Here is an 18,265-nt window from a genome sequence, read left to right as displayed (position 1 = left end):
CAAGTTTGAACACCCTTGGGTTTTTTTTTCTAAAGGGTTAGGGGTGCAAGGGTCTTGTAACTTGACAGCTTTAAGACTTGCACACTTCAATTTCCTGAGCCAACATTTTGGTTACTAAGCAAGAGCATTGTTAAGTGAGTTTCACATTTTACAAGTTGGCCACGCTCACCCAGTCACATGGCTGGCAAGCCACTCCCACCTGGTCACATGGCTGGCAAGCCACTCCCACAAAGCAGGCCACACCTACAGAAGAAGTTCTAAAAAAATTTGAAACCCACCACTGCCCCTTAGGGATAAACAGAAGAAGTAACAACATAAAAGTGTTTTCTCCACTTGTATATGAAATTATAGCAAAAAATACTCCACTGAGATTATAGAAGTTTGGTTTAGAATTCTATATAATTAAAACTTGTGCATATAAAACCTGAATAATTAGAATACTTTTATTTTGTTAGGAACTACCTATCAATTCTCAAGATCCCAGGAGATGTCAGATTTTCTGAGTTCTGTTATTTAACCCTTACGGACCCTGTTTTCCCTGCCTTGGATAACATGCTTCTTTACCTTGAATTCCTCTTCCTTCCCTATGAGTTTTTCCTTTTTGTTGTTACCTGAGGAGAGGGACTCTCTTGCTTGAATTGATTTGTAAGCTTCAGGCTTTTCCAGCTGTATTGAGGAACTTTAAAACGATACAGAACACAGCCATCCATAGAGTTTTAAAGCGAGAAGTACGGTATTACTGCACAGTCTGTTTTCAACTACATCAATGAAAAGTTTCCAAGTCCTTAAATTCTTTAATGGGGCGGAGGTTGCAGTCATCCGGCTCCATTACTTATAGGCGCTCCCGTGCAATTCCGAAAGGATTTGGGGTCCCCTCGGGGGGTCTGAGGCCAAGAGAGCCCGGGGCGCCCTTTGCTCTCTTGGCACGGTAGAAATAGCCGTCTCCCCCATCCCACCCCCGTCAATTTCATTTTTTTTTAAAATCTGAAACGTGGGCATGGAAGGGGACGATATACATATATATTTAAGGCAATGCCGCCCGTAGGAAAGCAAGAGCCGGGGCTGCAGATCGGAGGAGGAGAGCGAGTGGGGCTCCACGGGACTTACCACTCTGGAGCGTTTGCTGCAGGAGCAGAAGGCTGAGCAAGAGCCAAGGCTTCATGGCAGGTGGCGGGGGGAGCCTCTTCGCTGCCTGCCACGAGGGATGCAGCCGGAGCCCCCGCCTGATCCGGGTCTGGGCTACAGCGGAGAGGGGGAGCAGCTCCTTCCTTTCCCGCCCCCCCAAGCCTCCCCCCTCCCCTGACTGTTGGGCAGGCCTCCCAGGACAGGCTGAGCCTCTCTCCGACCCAGCAAGAATCCCAGGGGCGCCCCCAATTTCATGGGGGTGGCGAGCACCGAGGAAAAAGCAGGGCGGCAGCCAGAAAGATGACCCGGGAAAGCTGAGACGGCGCTTCAAGCCTTCCAATTCCTCACAACATTGAACTGTTGTAAGAAATTGCTTTAAATAAATATATCTAGAATAGTTTTCTATTGTAACGATAAACTACATAGATTTTTATCATATTTTTAAACTTAATTTGAAGCACATAGATGTTTTTGACAGTATGTGTATTTTTGTGTTTTTTCCCTTTTTCACTATTTGTTATTTTAAAAGCAATAAAAATTGATATCAAAAAAATTCAGATAGGAACCAAGATGGATGGATGGATGACACTGCAGGAATCCTTTAATTATGGAAGTATAAATGTAACAGAATAGTAGCTTTGAAACTATGTGCTTCCATAAGTCTTGTTTATTTACCGGGCAGCAAACTTTTAAAATGATAATCATGAACTTATTGAACATTGTACAACCTTTTTTTTTACACTATTTGAACATAATGTTTTTCTCTCAATTGCTGCTGTGTAACTTTTTCCCCCCAAACACAAATAAGGACAACAAAGTCATTTATGCACATTTTTTCAGTTTTATTTTAAAAAATAGAGAACAAATGCACAACCCTCTTCAAAGCAGTGCAGTATTTTACAGTAAGCAGCAACAAGAACATTTTCTTATCATTTTAAAAGTGAAAAAGACCAAAGTACCGATTTACCTTTTTAAAAAACTATTTCACATGTTGCAAGTGATTATACAGTAATAAAGATGGATTTTTTTTCCTTTAGTTGTTTACATAATGTCATGTTGGACTTTTACAAAAAGATTCTCCCCTTTCGTAAACAACAAACATATACACAGTAATAATGATATAATCATCTATCTACTTAATATACACATAGGCAGTGATACAGCTAATTTTGCATAAAATGTTAGACATGTGACCTGTTATGAGATTTATTCTAGTTTCCTAGATTTCCCACTCAAGTTTTAGTTTTATGGGAGGTTGACAGGAACAGAAAGAAAAAAATATATTTACAGAAACATTGATTCACTAAAAGTTACCCTACCCAAAGTCCATTATAGTAAATTTTTCTCCAAAATACATTTGAATACCTTTTGCTTTATGGTAAAATGTCTACACTGAAAACCTCCTTCATGGGAGTCAGAGGTGGTATTCAGCAGGTTCTGACCAGTTCTGGAGCGGGAATTTTGAGTAGTTCAGAGAACTGGTAAATACCACGGCTGACTCCCCCCCCCCCCCAATCTATTCTCTGCTTCCCGAGTTCCAGCTGATCAGGAAGAAATGGGAATTTTGCAGTAACCTTCCCTTGGAGTGGGGAGGGAATGGAGATTTTACAGTATTCTTCCCCTGCCACCCCCACCAAGCCACCCCCACCGAACCTGTAGTAAAGATTCTTGAATCCCACCACTGATAGGAGTACATATATACAATACTGTTTCTAGAGAACAAATTTAAAAATTAATATACAATATACAAAAAGGTGTTATATAATTCAGATCTTTCTAAAAATGTTTGGGCCTTCTGAATAAATGGCTTGTAACTGGATAAGGATTCAGCCAACACAAGTCTATATAGCAAATACAATATAAGTAGTCATTGACTTATGACTAAAATGGAGCCCAAAATTTCCATTGTTAAACAAGGCAGTTAAGTGAGTTTTGACTTATTTTATGATCTTTCTTGCCACAGTTGTTAAGTCAAGACACTGAAGTTGTTAAGTTAGGACACAGTTATGTGAAGTTGGCTTTCTCATTGATTTTACTTTGTCAGGTCGCAAAAGGTGACCACATAACTCCAGGACACTGAGACCATTATAAATTTATCCCAGATGCCAAGTGTCCAAATTCTAATCATGTGACTATGAAGATGCTACAAGTCATAAATGTGAAAAACAGTCATGTCACTTTTTCAATGCTGTTGTAACTTTGAACAGTCACTAAATAATTAGTTGCAAGTCAAGGACTACCCATATACTCTTTTTCATTCGATGCTATATTATATAGGACAAAAGTTGTGAAAAATTATAGCATACTCAGATTTTTATGTCTATGCATGTATTTTACTTAGGCTCCCTTATAGTGCTCCTACATATTTCAAAATAAGTAAGTACAGCAGTGGTGGGATACGACCGGTACGCCCCAGTATGGGTGTACCAGTGCCTGCTGGGAGCACCAGGTACCGTTCTGGTACAGTGCTCTGGAGGGCCCACCCGCCCTCCACACTCCTTACCTATATTTGAGCTGTTTGGGGCTTACACACACGCAGTGTATGGCACCTGCATGAAGCTCCGCCAAGCACCTGAAGCGTTGCGGAGCATCGCAGGTAGTAAGTACGCATGCGTGCGCTGCGTGCCTGTGCTGCATGCATTCATTTGGTGGACGCCCGGCCCGGTTGCACCGGGATCCGGAACCCACCACTGAAATACAGTTACCTCAAAATAAGTACTGAAAGTGATCACATCTAACTGCAAGGGATCACATCCAACTAGACTTATGTATTTTAAGAGTGACCACAGGAAAAATACCATTAGATTTTTATTTATTAAAAAAAGTGACACTATTACCATTGACTAACTCAGCCCTAAGTACATGAAAGCTATTTACTGGACTGCATGTTGATTCAGGAGTAAATACCTTCAATTTTAATGGGGCTTTTTCTCAGGGTAGTGTAACAAAGTCTGTTTACGTTGTTGGTAAAGTCTGTTGGCTACTAGGTAACACTAAGTCTACGTGCATTTAGCAATTACTCATGAATGCACTTAACTATGGCCTAAAGATCTTTCTGTCTTGGAATCACCCAGCTTTTACCACTGGAGTGAATGGTAAAGCCATCCAAAAAGACCGTTGGCTTACCTGAACGGTCGTTCTCGGGGCACTGCGAAGAGAGCCCAAATGCTGGGTTAACACAGCCTATCTGCCCTTGGACTGAGTGATGTTTTTCTTGACCACACCTCCCTTTGCCTGCACATGCTCAATTCGAAAACGAAGGAACCGTCCTGTAATCAATTACAGTCAATACAGCCACATCGTTCAATACTAACACCCGGGTGGGTTTGGGCTCTCTTCGCAGTGCCCCGAGAACGACCGTTCAGGTAAGCCAACGGTCTTTCTCCAGTGCACTGCTCAGAGAGCCCAAATGCTGGGACATGCCCAAGCTATTGAGTCCCAGGGTGGGGAAGCGCCGAAGCCTCTGGCATTTCAGCCACTCTTTGTAATACTCTTCTGCCAAAGGAGGCTTCGGCTGAGGCAAAGGTGTCAATCTTATAGTTTCTAATAAAGGCCGTGGGGGAAGCCCAGGTGGCCGCTCTACAAATGTCTAGGATAGAGGCCTGGGTTGCCCAGGCTGCAGACGTTGCAGCACTCCTGGTGGAGTGAGCGGTGATTCGTCTCGGAGCCGTCTTGCCCTGGTGCTCATATGCCAGTTTGATGCAAGCACGTAGCCAACGTCCCACAGTGTGAGAGGAGACCTTGCGGCCCAGGGACGCAGGGAGGAAGGAGACAAAGAAAGCCTCTGACCGGCGGTAGTCCTTTGTTCTCTTTACATACGTGCGCACGGCCCGTCTCACGTCCAGCTTGCGCCACTCACGCTCCTTAGGGTGAGAAGGATGGGGACAGAAGTTGGGCAAAATAAGTTCTTGAGTCCTGTGAAACAGGGAGTTAATTTTCGGAGCAAATGATGGATCAAGTCTCAATATTACTCTGTCCGGGTGAACTACGCACAAATCCTCCCTGACAGAGAGCGCAGCAAGCTCGGCTACCCTGCGAGCGGATGTAATGGCCACCAGGAAAGCGGTTTTGATGGTGAGGTAGTGCAGACTGGTCTTTTTTTAAAGGCTCAAATGGGGCTTTGGTCAGGGCCTTAAGCACAAATGGAAGATCCCATGACGGATACCGGTGAACAGTTGGAGGGTTGATGTTCGCTGCTCCCTTGAGAAAGCTCTTGATCTGGGGGAGCTGACTCAGCGAGCGAGAGGAGCCCTTTGCCAGGATGGTAGACAACGCTGCAACCTGGCGTCTGAGGGTGCTGACTGCAAGGCCCTTATCCAGACCCTCTTGCAAAAAGTCTAGGGTCTGGGGGATCGAGGCTGAGGAGGCCTCTATGTTCCTAGTCTTGCACCACCGTGAGAAGGCGGCCCAGGTGGCATCGTAGATTCTAGTCGTAGAGGGCTTCCTGGACGCTTGGATTGTTCGAATGACCTGGTCAGAGAATTTTTGCTTTCTCAGGAGCTCCCCTTCAAGTGCCAAACGGCTAGCTGCAGCCACTGGGGCTCCGGATGGGTGATGGCCCCCTGGCTGAGGGCAATCTTGTCCCGGGGGATTCTCCAAGGTCTTTGAACTGAGAGGCTGACCAGGTCTGCGTACCAGGGCCTTCTGGGCCAGAAGGGAGCCACCAGAATGAGGTCTGCCTTTTCGGTCAGGAGCTTGTTCACCACTTGAGGGATGAGCGGAAGTGGAGGGAAGGCATACAGAAGTCCCTGAGGCCACGCTGACCTCAGAGCATTTGTTCCCTCCGCCTGGGGCGAGTGGTAGCGACTGAAGAAGCGTGGGAGCTGTGTGTTGTTGTGTGTGGCAAACAGGTCTACCTGTGGCTTGCCGAACCTCCTCACGATCTGCTGGAACAGGTCCGGGTGCAGGCGCCACTCCGAGTGGTCGATGCGTTGGCGGCTCAGCCAGTCTGCTTCCCGGTTGCTTACGCCGGAGATGTGATCTGCACTGAGAGAAGCCAGATGACGTTCCGCCCACCTGCCCAGCGCTTCTGCCTCGAGCATGAGGGCCTTTGATCGAGTGCCCCCTTGCCGGTTTATGTGCGCTTTTACAGAGAACTTTTTATTTTTTTCTTTAAAAAAAAACAAACACAAATATGTCATCATTTGTCAATCATTAAGACATTGAAATACAATTTTTTTTTTGTTGTGTGTACCCCTCCCTCCCTCCACCCCCCCATCCCCCCTCCTCCTTCCCCCCCCCGACTTCCCAGAACCCGTACACGGTATGGATTTTTAACTAACACAGTCTAAAATCTATTGAGAAAAAAAGAAATAAAGAAATTAATGACATTCTAGATTGAACTTAGCTTCTTCTTACTGAACTAACTTTTAACAGTTTAAATCATTTCTGATCTTAAGCATAGGCTAACTGGAATTTCTTAGTCCCGTATTTATTTTGTATATAGTCAATCCATTTTTTCCAGTCTCGTTTATATCTCTCATTTGAATGATCTTTGAGATATGCCGATATTTTAGCCATTTCAGCTAAGTTTGTTACTTTCAATGTCCATTCTTGGATTGTAGGCAAGTCTTCCTTCTTCCAATATTGCGCCACCAACAGTCTTGCTGCAGTTATCAGGTGCAGAATCAAATTGGTCTCTACCACTGTAAAATCAGTACATATACCTAGTAAAAATAACTGAGGAATAAACTTTATCCTTTTTTTAAAAACATTTTGCATGACCCACCATATTTTTATCCAAAATGCCTTAACCTTTTGGCAGGTCCACCATATATGATAATATGTAGCATCGAGAGAACCACACCTCCAACATTTAGGCTGTACATTCGGATACATAGAAGCCAACTTTTTAGGATCTAAATGCCATCTATAAAACATCTTGTAAAAATTTTCTCTCAGATTTTGAGCTTGTGTAAATTTCACATTTCTTACCCAAATTCTTTCCCATGTATCCAACATTATTGGTTCCTCAATATTTTGAGCCCATTTTATCATACAATCTTTAACTAATTCTGTTTCCGAATCCATCTGTATTAATACATTATATATCCTCTTTATATGCATTAAGCTTTGATCTCTTATTTGTTTAAACAGATTATCCTCAACTTGAATAAAGCCAATTTTTTGATCTATTTTCCACCTAGCCTGTAATTGCCCATACTGGAACCATGTTTGAACTACCTTCTCCTCTTTTAATACCTCTAAAGATTTTAATTGTAATACCCCCCTTTCCGAGGTAAGAAGCTGTCTGTAAGTAAATCTGTCCTGTTTTTGTGCTGTATTCATATTTTCAATTGCATGTCTAGGAATTGCCCACATGGGTATCTTGTCATTTAATTTATATTGGTATTTCTTCCAAACCCGCAATAAAGCATTTCTCAAAATATGACTTTTAAAGTTCTTATCCAATTTTTTGTTGAATAACAGGTAAGCATGCCAACCAAATACCAGATCGTGTCCCTCAATGTTCAATATTCTATCATTGGTTAAATGAATCCAATCACTAATTACAGATAATGCCACTGCATCATAATATAGTTTTAAATTAGGTAGTTTCAATCCTCCTCTCTCGCGTACATCTTGCATTATTTTCATCTTTACCCTCGGCTTCTTTCCTGCCCACACAAATTTATTGATACCCTTCTGCCATTCTAAAAGGTTCGCATCTTTTTTAAGTATAGGTAACATTTGGAAAAGAAATAAAAATTTTGGTAAAATGTTCATTTTCACTGCCGCTATCCTGCCCAGCAAAGATAAGTGCAATTTCTCCCATTTTTTCATCTCTGTCTGTATGCTATGCCAAAGTGGTTCATAATTATGCTTATATAATTTCCCATTTGAAGTTAAAATGTTAACTCCAAGATATTTGACTTTTTTAACTACCTCACATCCTAGCATCACTCCTAATTCTTCCTTTTGTTTAATATTCATATTTATAGCTAATATTTTGGTTTTTCCTAAGTTTATTTTAAAGCCAGACACTTGACCATATTGATTAATCGTATTCATTAAAACCATACTGGATTCCTGCGGTTGTTCCAATATTATGACCAAATCATCCGCAAAAGCGCGGACTCTATATTCTTGCTGCCTAATCTTGATCCCTTTTAAACCATCCAAGCCCCGTATTTTATTCAACAATACTTCCAAAGTTATAATAAACAATAATGGGGACAAAGGACAACCCTGTCTTGTACCTTTTCCAATTTGAAAAGAGTCTGTTAAACTTCCATTGACTATGATTTGTGCTGTTTGCTGTTGGTATATTGCTTTAATTGACTGTAAAAAATTATCTCCTATCTGCATTTTTTGCAATATCTTCAGCAGAAATTGCCAGTTAACTCGATCAAAGGCCTTCTCAGCATCCAAAAATATAAACGCAGCAGGGATCTGGTTGTTCTTTCCCAAATATTCTAATGCATTAATAATTAATCTGACATTACTTTTCATCTGTCTCCCTTGTATAAAACCTGTTTGGTCCGTATGTATCAATTGTTGAATGACCAACATTAACCTATTTGCTAATATTTTAGTAAAAATTTTATAATCTACATTCAGTAATGAAATGGGTCTATAATTTTTGGGTTGAGTAGTATCTTGATCTTCTTTGGGTATCAAAGATATAAACGCTGTCTTCCAAGATGGAGGGACTTTACCTTCCGTTTGAATCATATTAAATAATTCTCTAAGAGGTTCTACCATTTCTAACTGTAAGTTTTTGTAGTAAACCGCTGTCAAGCCATCTGTACCTGGTGCTTTCCCTGGCTTTAATTGCTTAATTACCTGCAGGATTTCCCCCGAGGTTATTGGTTGATTCAATTTTTGCCTGTGTTCTTCTCTAACTGAAGGTATTTTCTCCTTGTCTAAATATTTGTCTATGTCTAAACCATTAATTTTATCCCCTTTATACAGTTCTGTAAAAAATTCCCAGAAAGCCTTTTGAATCTCTTCCTGTTGGAACACCTCCTTCCCTCTGTAAATCAGTTTAGATATATTTCGAGTTTTCCTTTTTTTCCTAATCTGATAAGCTAACCATCTGCCAGGTTTGTTTGCATTACAAAAAGTATTGTGTTTTGCATATAATAAATTAGTAGCTACCTGGTCAGAGATCAACATGTCAAATTGAGATTTTAATATGTTAATAGCTTCCTTAACCTTTGTATCGTCTGGTTTCCTTGTTAACTCCAGCTCTTTTCTCTTAATTTCCTCTTCCAGTTCTGTTCGTTTTAGCCCTTGCTTATTTCTATGTGTTTTATTTATATTCATCAAAACTCCTCTCATATACGCTTTGCTTGCATCCCATACAAATTCCATAGATGTACCCTTATTCATATTCAAAACAAAATATTCAGATAGTAATTTTTTACAGTCATTAATATAGTTTTCATATCTAAATAAATTTTCATTCAGTCTCCAAAACCTTCTTGCCTGCACTACCCTTCCCAACTCCATCCAAACTGGGTTATGGTCCGAAAGGACTCTAGCTGCAATCTTTGTTTTCTTGACCCTAGAAAGCAAATCATTAGTGGTTAGAATAAAATCAATCCTTGAAAGGGATTGATGCCTGTCCGAGAAGAAAGTGAAGTCATATTCCTCTGCATTTCTTTCTCGCCAGATATCTCTCAATTCAAAATCATCCATAATGTCAAAGAAAGATTTGGGTAACTTTGCTCGCATCTTGGTATTTAGGCGGGAAATCTTCTTATCTCTCTTAGTGTCTATCACTCCATTCCAGTCACCCAATAGTATACAGGAACTATAGTCCCACTGTACTAATTTAGCATGAAGATTTCTATAGAATCTATCTTGCTGTTGATTGGGAGCATAAATTCCCAAAAGTAATGTCTTTTTCCCTTCTAAGATTAAGTCTAAAGCAATATATCTTCCGAAGGGATCTGCTTCTATTAATTCAGCTTTCATATCTTTTCTTAAGTATACAACTATACCATTCTTCTTTTCCATAGCAGAAGCTGCAAAATGTTGACCAAGTTTTGAGTTGATCAAATATTTTTGATCAGTTGACTTGATATGAGTTTCTTGTTTATGTGCGCTTTTGTCGCCACATTGTCTGTCATCAACAGTACATGAGCCCCTCTTACTAGAGATGCGAACTTTCTCAGCGCTAGGCGAGCTGCCCTCAGTTCCAGCCAATTGATGCTGTGGGCAGCCTCCCTCTGAGTCCATCGGCCTTGGGCTAGGTGGCCCTGACAGTGGGCGCCCCACCCCAGGAGGCTGGCATCCGTGGTGACAACTAGTCTCTCCGGCTCCTTGAACAGGCAGCCCTTCCTGACTGCCTTGGACCTCCACCATGCCAGAGACCGGATCACCTTTCGTGGGAGCCGAACCCGCCTGAGTGAGTTGCTGTTCCTGGCCCTCTGCACTGGCAGCAGAAACCACTGCAGCTCCCTGGCGTGAAGGCGAGCCCAGGGAACCACCCCCAGGCACGAGATCATTATCCCTAGGAGCTGGGACAGCTGAATGATGGGTACCGACCTGGCAAGGCTGCAGTGCTTCACTCTGCGTCTCAGGTTCGACAGCCGGTCTGGCGAAAGAAATACCTGGCAGGAGGTGGAGTTGATGACCGCACCCAGGTGCTGTATACAGGTGGATGGTCGGAACTGGCTCTTCTCCATGTTGACAGAGAAGCCATGGTACTGCAGGGTCTGCACAGTTAGAGAAACATCGCGGTGTGCCTGCTTGGTGGTGAGAGAGTGAATGATTATGTCGTCTAAATAACATTCCAGATGAACCGGATGGTTGCGGAGATGAGCCGCTAGCACTGCCAGAATTTTGGTGAATGTTCTGGGCGCAGATGATAGCCCGAAGGGAAGAGCCCTGTACTGGAAATGCTTCCCTTCCGCGTAGAACCTCAGGAACCGCCTGTGGGCCACATGGATGGGGACATGCAGGTAGGCCTCTTTGAGATCTATTGATGTCAATAGGTCCCCCTCCCTCACACAGCCCAGGATGGAGTGGAGTGACTGCATCTTGAACCTCTTGTAAGCCAGATGCTGATTTAGGCTCTTGAGGTCCAAGATGGCCCTCCACCCCCCCTGAACTTTTGGGCACTAGGAAGAGGATCGAATAGAAGCCCCTCCCCTGCTGATCCCTGGGGACTGGCTCTATCGCCTCTATCTCTAGGAGATGGCAGATTTCTGCCCTCATGCGTTCCTCTTTTCTGGGTTCCTGGGGGTAGGGCAGTGGATAAACTTTCTTTGGGGAAAAGATAGGAAGTCCAGGAGAAGGCCCTTGCGAATGGTGTTGAGGACCCACTTGTCCGATGTTATCTCCTCCCACCTGTCGGCATACAGCCGTAGCCGACCCCCGATGGGGGGATCCCTGTGACCGTCACTTTCCCTTACGAAAGGGCCGGGATCCACCACTGTTGTTTCCTCCTCCTCGGAATGGTCTCCGAAAGGAAGACTGGGATTGGTTGGCACGAGCCCCGAAGGATCTGTCTTGGTGCCTATCCCCCCCCTGCCTGAAAGGGCCTCTGATAGGAGGAAGGGTGAGAAGATTGCCCTGTTTCCTGGCTCCTGTAGGGTCTCTTACGAAAGGACCCCGCCCCTTTCCGGTCACCCCTTTTAAAGGTTGCCGGAAGGATCTTGCGTTTGTCCTTGGTTTCGGTGACAAACTTGTCCAGGGCCTCTCCAAACAGAAAGCCCCCTTTAAATGGGGCCGATGCCAGCTTCCATTTAGCCTTCATTTCGGCCTGCCAGTGCCTGAGCCATAGGAGGCGGCGGGAGGTGATATTGGAAGCTAGAGCTCTGGAAGAGAATTTTGCTGCTGTCAAGGTGGCATCCGCCGAATACTCGACAGCGGTAATAATCTTGGTTAGCTCATGGCGCCACCTAGATTTCCTGGGCGGGGGTCTGGACCTGAGTTGGCGCAGCCAGAATAGGGTGGCCCTAATAAAAAAGGAGGCAGAGGTGGATGCCTTGATGGCCCAGGCAGACGCCATGTGTGTTTTCTGACATGCCTTTTCCGACCTCTTATCTTCTGCCGTAAGTCCCTCTAGGAGCTCAGCTGGCAGGTTGGAATTGGAAGTCAGAGACACGACTGGGGCATCTACTTCTGGGAATTCGAGGATTTCCTCCATTTTATCTTCTACTGCATATAGAGTTCTATCCCCCCCACTGGGGTTGGTCAGGGTGCCCGGCTGTAGCCACTGGCGCTGTACCGCGTCCATAAATAGGTCTGGCACAGGAATAACCTCGGGAGTTTCTACTGTCTCTTTGAACAACCCATGCTTAAGATCCTTGGAAGTGGAAGCCTGAGAGGCCTCAGGTCTGGAAGTGGGGCCTAACTCTGTAGCCGTCATGGCTTTGTGCAAGATAGACTTGAATAATGACGGTTGAAACAGGCCAGAGAATTTTGGCTTGTCAGGGGTGGGGTTTTCGTCTTCGGAAAGGGCGAAAATCTCCCCTTCTTCCTGCTCAGAACTTGATAACCCAGAGTGAGAGGGGCTTGAAGATGGAGAGGATACAGGCTCCTTAGAGGTGGAGGCCCTAGGTTTGCGTTTCTCCTTTGGGGCCTTGCCCTTGCGAGAGCCCTTGCGCTTAATGCCTTCAGCTATCCCTTGGGAGATGGCTAAGGCAATTACCTCCCTCATTTCATCCGAAAGAGCAGGACTTTTTTCCCCTTTTTTTCTTTTGCTTACTGGGCCTGCGACGGCTAGGCCTGCCTGAGCTGGATCCACCCTTCCCAAAGGGGGAATTCTGGACAGAATCTCGTTCCTCTCCGATGGAGGAGCTAGGGGAGTCGGGGTACCCCCAAGATGCTTCAGGAGATGGATCCCTGGATGCATAGTTATCCCCAGACAAGAATTCACTGTCCCCGGGGGATTGGGCCTCACGATCAGGGGAAGCTGACTCCCTGCTGCGACGGTCTGGGCTAGGTTCTGGCTGAAGGGGCCTTGAAACCTCCCTGGGATCCACTGTGGCTCTTGGAGAAGACCTTTCAAGTGAGCCTTTGTGCCCTTTGTCTTTATTTACAGAGGGATCCAGCTTGCAGCGCTTGCTGGAGGGCCCCACCTGATCCCCTAAGGCCTCCCTGCATTCCTCAGCCATTTCAGGTCCCCACGAGGCCTGGAAGATAGCTGGAGTTGGGATGGGCACGCGCTGGCCTTTGCAGTCCAAAAGCGCTGGCAGAATCTCCAGGAGGGAAGGGCCGCCTTGGGGTCGGATTTCCTTCCTCCCACCGCCCTCGGTTCCCCGAGACTTAGCTTATTTTCCGGAGGGAGAGACTAGCTGGCTTCCCAGACTAGCCCCCAGCCTCCCCGCGGCGTTCTGCAGTCGTTGAGGGCTCGCTGAGGCTCCGTTGGCTGGCTGGGCTCTTCTTGCTGCCTTGTTCCTCGCACGCTCTGAGCTCTGCCGCTCTGCCCAGTGAGTCGGAGCGATCCAAAATGGCGGGGGGTGCGCACGCAGCCGCTTCCCGCTCTTTCCAGCCCTGAAAGGCGCGCGAAGGCTCCAGCCGTCGCTGCTGTTGCCGGGCAAAATGGAGCAGGCGAGGGAATCCTAGCAATCCGGCTCACCTGCTTTAGAGCCTTCTCAGAGCCTTGCTGGACTTTTCCTCCCCCTGGGACGCCCCTGTTCCAACAGGGAACTTGGTTTATCCCACTAATTGCTCCCTTGCTAGCCAGCCCCCGCTGTGCAAGCCTTTTCAACCCCCTGCAGTGCTTGCAATTAGCAACAGCAGGGAAAACCCGGCAGCCCTTCTCTTAAAGCGACGGAAGCCTCACTGGAGGCAAATAGACAGACCTGATGTAGAAGCGTGATTTCCTCTATCTGAGAATTTAAACGTGGTCCAAATTGGGAAACTTTTTCCAGCCTTTCTGCTCTTAGACTGGAGCTCTCCCAAAACAGCCCTAACTCGGGCGGACTGAGTTTTCGAATTGAGCATGTGCAGGCAAAGGGAGGCGTGGTCAAGAAAAACATCACTCAGTCCAAGGGCAGATAGGCTGTGTTAACCCAGCATTTGGGCTCTCTGAGCAGTGCACTGGAGAAGTAACCCGAATCTATCAAAAGAAGCTCAAGAACTGTATGACTGCTTTGATCTAAGATGATTATATGTCAGTCTTAGGTTTAACATTTTCTGTGGAGTTCTTGGTGCTTTCTGAGCTTGGCCATTTGCTTGCAAACATATTTATTACACAAATAGGTAACATCACTAGAGCAAGTGAGGTTTGTTGTCTATATATAAAGTACCTTTCCCTGAGACTTTTGGTGAGAGTTTAGTTTTCTGGGTAGTTACTTGATTAGGACATTGTTTTCTGTCTGATTGTCTGAATGTTACCAAATGAATAGAATGTGTCTTTTTGTTTCCTTCCTATGTTTTTTAAAGGGCTTCTTGGAATGGTGTCTAAATATGGTTTATGTGTGCATTGAGGTCTGAATGCCAAGTGTCCTGGCATTCCCTAGCATTTTTCAATTTGGGTTAACATTTTCCATTTGCTTGGAAGAGAGGCATTTATATCCAAGATAAAAACACAATGGCACATGAAAAGTAATGATGAATATCTAAAACCAACTAGATTCTAATAATTATCTAGAATTTGATAATAATTCTTTACTTCTAAAGCACTATGCTTAATTTCAATGTGGTCTTTTGCAGAAAAATATTAAAATATAAATATACAAATTTGATTAGAAAGATTCCTTTTCTCATTTAGAAGGATTTTGTCTAAGAAGAAGCACTTTCATTATCAGTTTTGGGCTCATTACAAAATATGTAAATTTTGAACATTCTATTTGAAGATTTCTGTAAATTTTGTTCTGTCTTACAGCTTGTATAAATAATCTACAACATATTCTATTAAAATTAAACAAGCTAAAGACATTTGTTATGAAAAGATATTTTTAAAACAGTCTAAAATAACTTTAGGTAACTACTTTGAAAAGCTACTGTATATTTAAAAAGAACTTCTTAGTTATTCTTTCATTTCCCATACTAAACGATCATCCATCTATTTTTATAACAGTTTGGAAATTAGTTGAGGAGAACTATTCTGTATATTCTACATAATGATTATATGTTTCATAAAATTTCAGTCACAAGGTTGTTTGTTTTTCCAGAGATAGTTCCTAAAAATTTAAAATCTAGTTCTCTATTTTATCAATTTTCCTTCAGAAAGTTATTTCCCTACATTTCATTTAAATAAAAACCCCATGTATGTTTGCCTGTTTTATAAATAATAACACATGTATAGTTCTTTTGCAGATAGAATTTCAATATTCACATGTATATCTGAGATGACCAAATGATGACAGCACAGTTGTTTCTTCAAAGTGCCTTCCCATTGCATGTCTTTTTGTAAATGTTTTGTATCCAATTATATAAACTTGAGCATAGAAAGCTAAATGAACTTTGTATGCTTACATTAAAAAAAAATCGTGCTCCCACATCTGCTATTCATACTAAAAACTGCAATGACATGTTAGTTTCACAAGTTATACATAAATAAGCAGGCTGAAGTAGGAAAAAATAGTGCAAGTGTAAGTACAGTATATCAAAGCAACACATAATTAGATTTGGGTTTTTAAATTATTCATTACCTTTGTTAGCATTTTATTGGTTGTTTAAGGAAAATGAACCTGAAAATTAAAAAAGAATCATTACATGGCCAAACAGAAAGATGGAAATAAACCCTCTTGGACTCAAGAAAAAAAAAATTCTTTGGGACTTGCTGTCACTTACACATGGTGCTTCTTAAAGTAGATTCAGTGCCTTGACTTATCCCAAATGATATACGCTGGAAACTAACTATATAAGCATTTTATATAGTATCAACCCACAATCTTATCCAAAAGCCAGCAAGTAGTACCAGCACATTCTCTCAAAGTTTAAGAAAGACCTATCACACTTTAGTTTTTGTAAAACATTTGAGCTGTTTGTCATTTTCCTCTCCTCCCTGCAATATATACACACATATGGTATCTCTATTTCATAAACCGTTCACGAACCGTTTTGTGATGTTCATAAACATCACAAAAATAAAAATTTATTCATGAGTAATTTAATAAATATTATATCACATATGATAACAAAAGAATTTGAAGAGACTTGCTTCCTAGACAGGAAGAAGAATTTAATGGTTATGTTTGGGTATTGTGGAGAAACCACGATTTATGGTGAGGAGAACAAGAGGTAGTAGGCCCAAAACTTGCACTGCCTGGTCCTAACTCCTGAAGTGATGGGAGAGGACAGTTCTTCATATCTAATTTAACATCATGTTTCACTTTTGTTCCTATTAACTGTGGATTATTTAAATTATTTTATAAACCATCGTTTGAAATTGACATTTTAAATTAGTTAAAATTAATCACCAACTGCTAAGAATGGGATGAAATGTGCAAACAGCAGCCAATGACCTAAATGAAACATTCCAAATCCTTTGTAACTGGAGCAGGACAGAAAAACATGCAAGTTCAACACTTACTCTACTCACCATCCTTAAATCAGCCAATTTTTGAACAGAGAACCCCCCCCCCCCCATATTTAATTGAATAATCTACCAAATTTATATGGGTGCACATTTCTGCAGCCCAGTTTCTGGCAGAGCTGATGTGCTCAGGACATTCATATGGAAGTCAACAGATGCATCAGCATTTTGCAAACTTCAGTTCCACAGAAGTACCATTTTGCTAGTGCTTCATCATTTGTTTAAATTAATTATTCATCCATGTTTTTCATTTTCATTGGCAAGGATGAAGAGTTTGGAAATAAAACTGATATAAACAGAATTTCAAACTAGATTTTCTATCAAATATATCAATTTCAAATATTCTTAAATATTTTTAAAAAGAATTGTCATGATTTATACTGCTTGTGGATAACAACAAAGCAGAAGTTAGGTCAGATAACTGTGTATTCCCCCGCCAGCAATTTCTATGAATCTGGGGCCTTTCCCCACTGTTGAATTGAGCTCATCTCCACTCATCCTTAAATCGGTGCAATATTGTATTGTATTTTCTATTATTCTTGCCAGCCTCATCCTGTCAAGACTGTTGACCTCACTCTGCATGACAAAGTATAACTGAGTTTATATATCTGAGGCTGCCTCTGATATAATGTACAGCTAAGGATAACCTCAGCCTTTCACTCACAGGAGCAATGTGGAGCAACAATACAGAAGATACCACAAAAGGTGGCTGAGTTAGAAACGAGGTATGTAAAGATACAGAGAGTGATGGAAATCAAGTAGTTGTGTGATTATTTCGCAATGCTACCCTATTTTTAAAAGCAGTTAAGAATACATCTCCAGTATTATAAACCATAATATTCAACTCTTCTTCTTTAGATGCTCCTTAAGAATTAGTTATATAGGACATGCCAGTTAAAGTTGTAGGATACTGTTAAGGAAATCACCAACTTATTTAACGTGACAGATGAGTCAGATTGGCCCCCTTGGAAAATTTGTTTCGCTTCACTTTCTTGCTCAGTTTTTTAAAGATTGTAACCCTCTGAGGTAAATCTCTGATGGAAGAGATATCTAGCAACTAATTTAGATCATCTTTCATGTATTCTACTAGACATTTCCGTAAAGCACAAGTGGATTACTGTTAATTTGGGGGGAGCAAGTAGTTCACCATTTCACCAGCAACTCTATTCTGCTGCCATCACTGCCTAAAAGCGCACACAACGGGTTTATCAATGACTACTAACATTCACTTGTCTTTTCATGTGGAATAAACTGAGCACTTTCACTTGCATGTTCAAGTTCACTTGTATCTCCCATATGCTTCTTTTCTAAGGTTTCACTTCTTTCTGAGCAGCTGTCATCATCTTCCTCTTCCTCTTTGGGACAGCTTTCCTTACTATGCCGGATGCCATATGCAAAGTAAATCAGGAGTCCTTTCAAAACAAAACAACCAATATTTTTTGTAGACTCGCCATATGTCAGTCAACTTTCTACAACTCTACTGAAGATTACAATTTGATTTTTGACCTCTAAGTGTTATATACAGATTCTTTCCCACATATATCAAGAACATCATTTGTCAGCTGTGACCAGGGGGGCATTTGCCCAGGTTCGCCTGGTGCACCAGTTGCGTCCCTACCTGAACCGGGAGGCCCTCACAACAGTCACTCGTGCCCTTGTGACCTCTAGGCTGGAATACTGCAATGTGCTCTACATGGG

General features: G+C 42.7%; 1 protein-coding gene across 4 annotated transcripts in view; it reads right to left on the bottom strand.

Moving 5' to 3' along the window:
- The window catches only part of LOC116513024 (cationic amino acid transporter 2-like), an 81,254-nt gene that overhangs the window by 20,386 nt on the left and 42,603 nt on the right, over positions 1-18,265 (bottom strand). For 3 of the 4 annotated variants that reach the window (XM_032223781.1, XM_032223780.1, XM_032223782.1), the window contains exon 12: positions 17,791-17,979. In XM_032223781.1, coding sequence (XP_032079672.1) covers positions 17,791-17,979 — 189 coding nt within the window. Of the gene's footprint in view, positions 1-1,107; positions 1,505-17,790; positions 17,980-18,265 lie in introns of those variants that run through there. The other variant, XM_032223784.1, reaches the window with a different exon arrangement.

This window comes from Thamnophis elegans, chromosome 9 (genome assembly GCF_009769535.1).
Source record: "Thamnophis elegans isolate rThaEle1 chromosome 9, rThaEle1.pri, whole genome shotgun sequence".
Lineage (NCBI taxonomy): Eukaryota > Metazoa > Chordata > Lepidosauria > Squamata > Colubridae > Thamnophis > Thamnophis elegans.
The sequence above is the reverse complement of the archived record's forward strand: the minus strand, read 5'-3'. Positions and strand labels throughout refer to the sequence as shown.